Raw genomic sequence first — 791 nt, forward strand, 5'->3', positions numbered from 1 at the left:
CTGTGGTGGATTCAGTCGGATATGTATTCGGCTTCGCGCCGGGAAATTTCCCAAACCAAATCATCTAGAGGAAGTAAAAGTCGTAACAAGGTTTCCGTAGGTGAACCTGCGGAAGGATCATTATCGTATTTTTATACATGAAATGTGATTGATTTGTAATGTGTGCAAAAAGAGCAGTTGCACTTTGTGTTGTGTGCAGTTGATCTTTGTTGTATTCATCCTCACTACTGATGCGTGAAAATGATGCTACATTCTTTCGCTCTGTGCAGAAAGGAAAATAATAAATCATTTGTAACGTGTATCATCAGTTGTGGTGGTTTTCTTTGTAATCCAGACACAATAAAATGACTTGATTTGTGTGTGTATATGCATGAATAAAGTCATCAGTGACGTTTGGTACCTGGGCGTTCTGCGTCGATCTAATTTTAGCAGATCGATTGACGACTTGTGCAACATGACGGTTGGCAGTAGTGTAGTAGTACTGTGGTTGATATTGTGTCTGGCTGTGAATTGAGTTGTGTTGCATTTGTTGTGCAGACGGGTGCTGTGGTTTTATTCTATTTTCATGTGTGATGTGTTGTGCATCAGGTTTAAAGAGTGTGACCAAAATGAGTAACCGATTAGAAATAATCAAGTGCAGTGTAATGTGCTTGATATATTTCATAATGTGCTTGGGTTTCAATAGGTTTGGTCGACCGCCACGTCCAATCAAAGGGAAAATGCGCGCATTTTTTGAGTGGAGCGCGCATTTTTAATTGAGTGAAACACGACTTGCTATTTTGTACCAATGA

At 39.8% G+C, this 791-nt stretch overlaps 1 protein-coding gene across 1 annotated transcript; it reads right to left on the bottom strand.

Annotated features, from left to right (window-relative positions):
• Positions 1-304: 304 nt before the first annotated feature.
• Positions 305-664, bottom strand: Tsp_15176 (conserved hypothetical protein). Its single transcript, XM_003368217.1, has one exon. The coding sequence runs from the start codon at positions 662-664 to the stop codon at positions 305-307; it is 360 nt and encodes a 119-aa protein (XP_003368265.1).
• Positions 665-791: the final 127 nt, after the last annotated feature.

This window comes from Trichinella spiralis, assembly GCF_000181795.1.
Source record: "Trichinella spiralis strain ISS 195 chromosome Unknown Scfld2881, whole genome shotgun sequence".
Classification (NCBI taxonomy): domain Eukaryota; kingdom Metazoa; phylum Nematoda; class Enoplea; order Trichinellida; family Trichinellidae; genus Trichinella; species Trichinella spiralis.

Bases quoted from the DNA above. Each gene is read 5' to 3' on its own strand.
- Tsp_15176 (XM_003368217.1), bottom strand. From the start codon at position 664: ATGAAATATATCAAGCACATTACACTGCACTTGATTATTTCTAATCGG.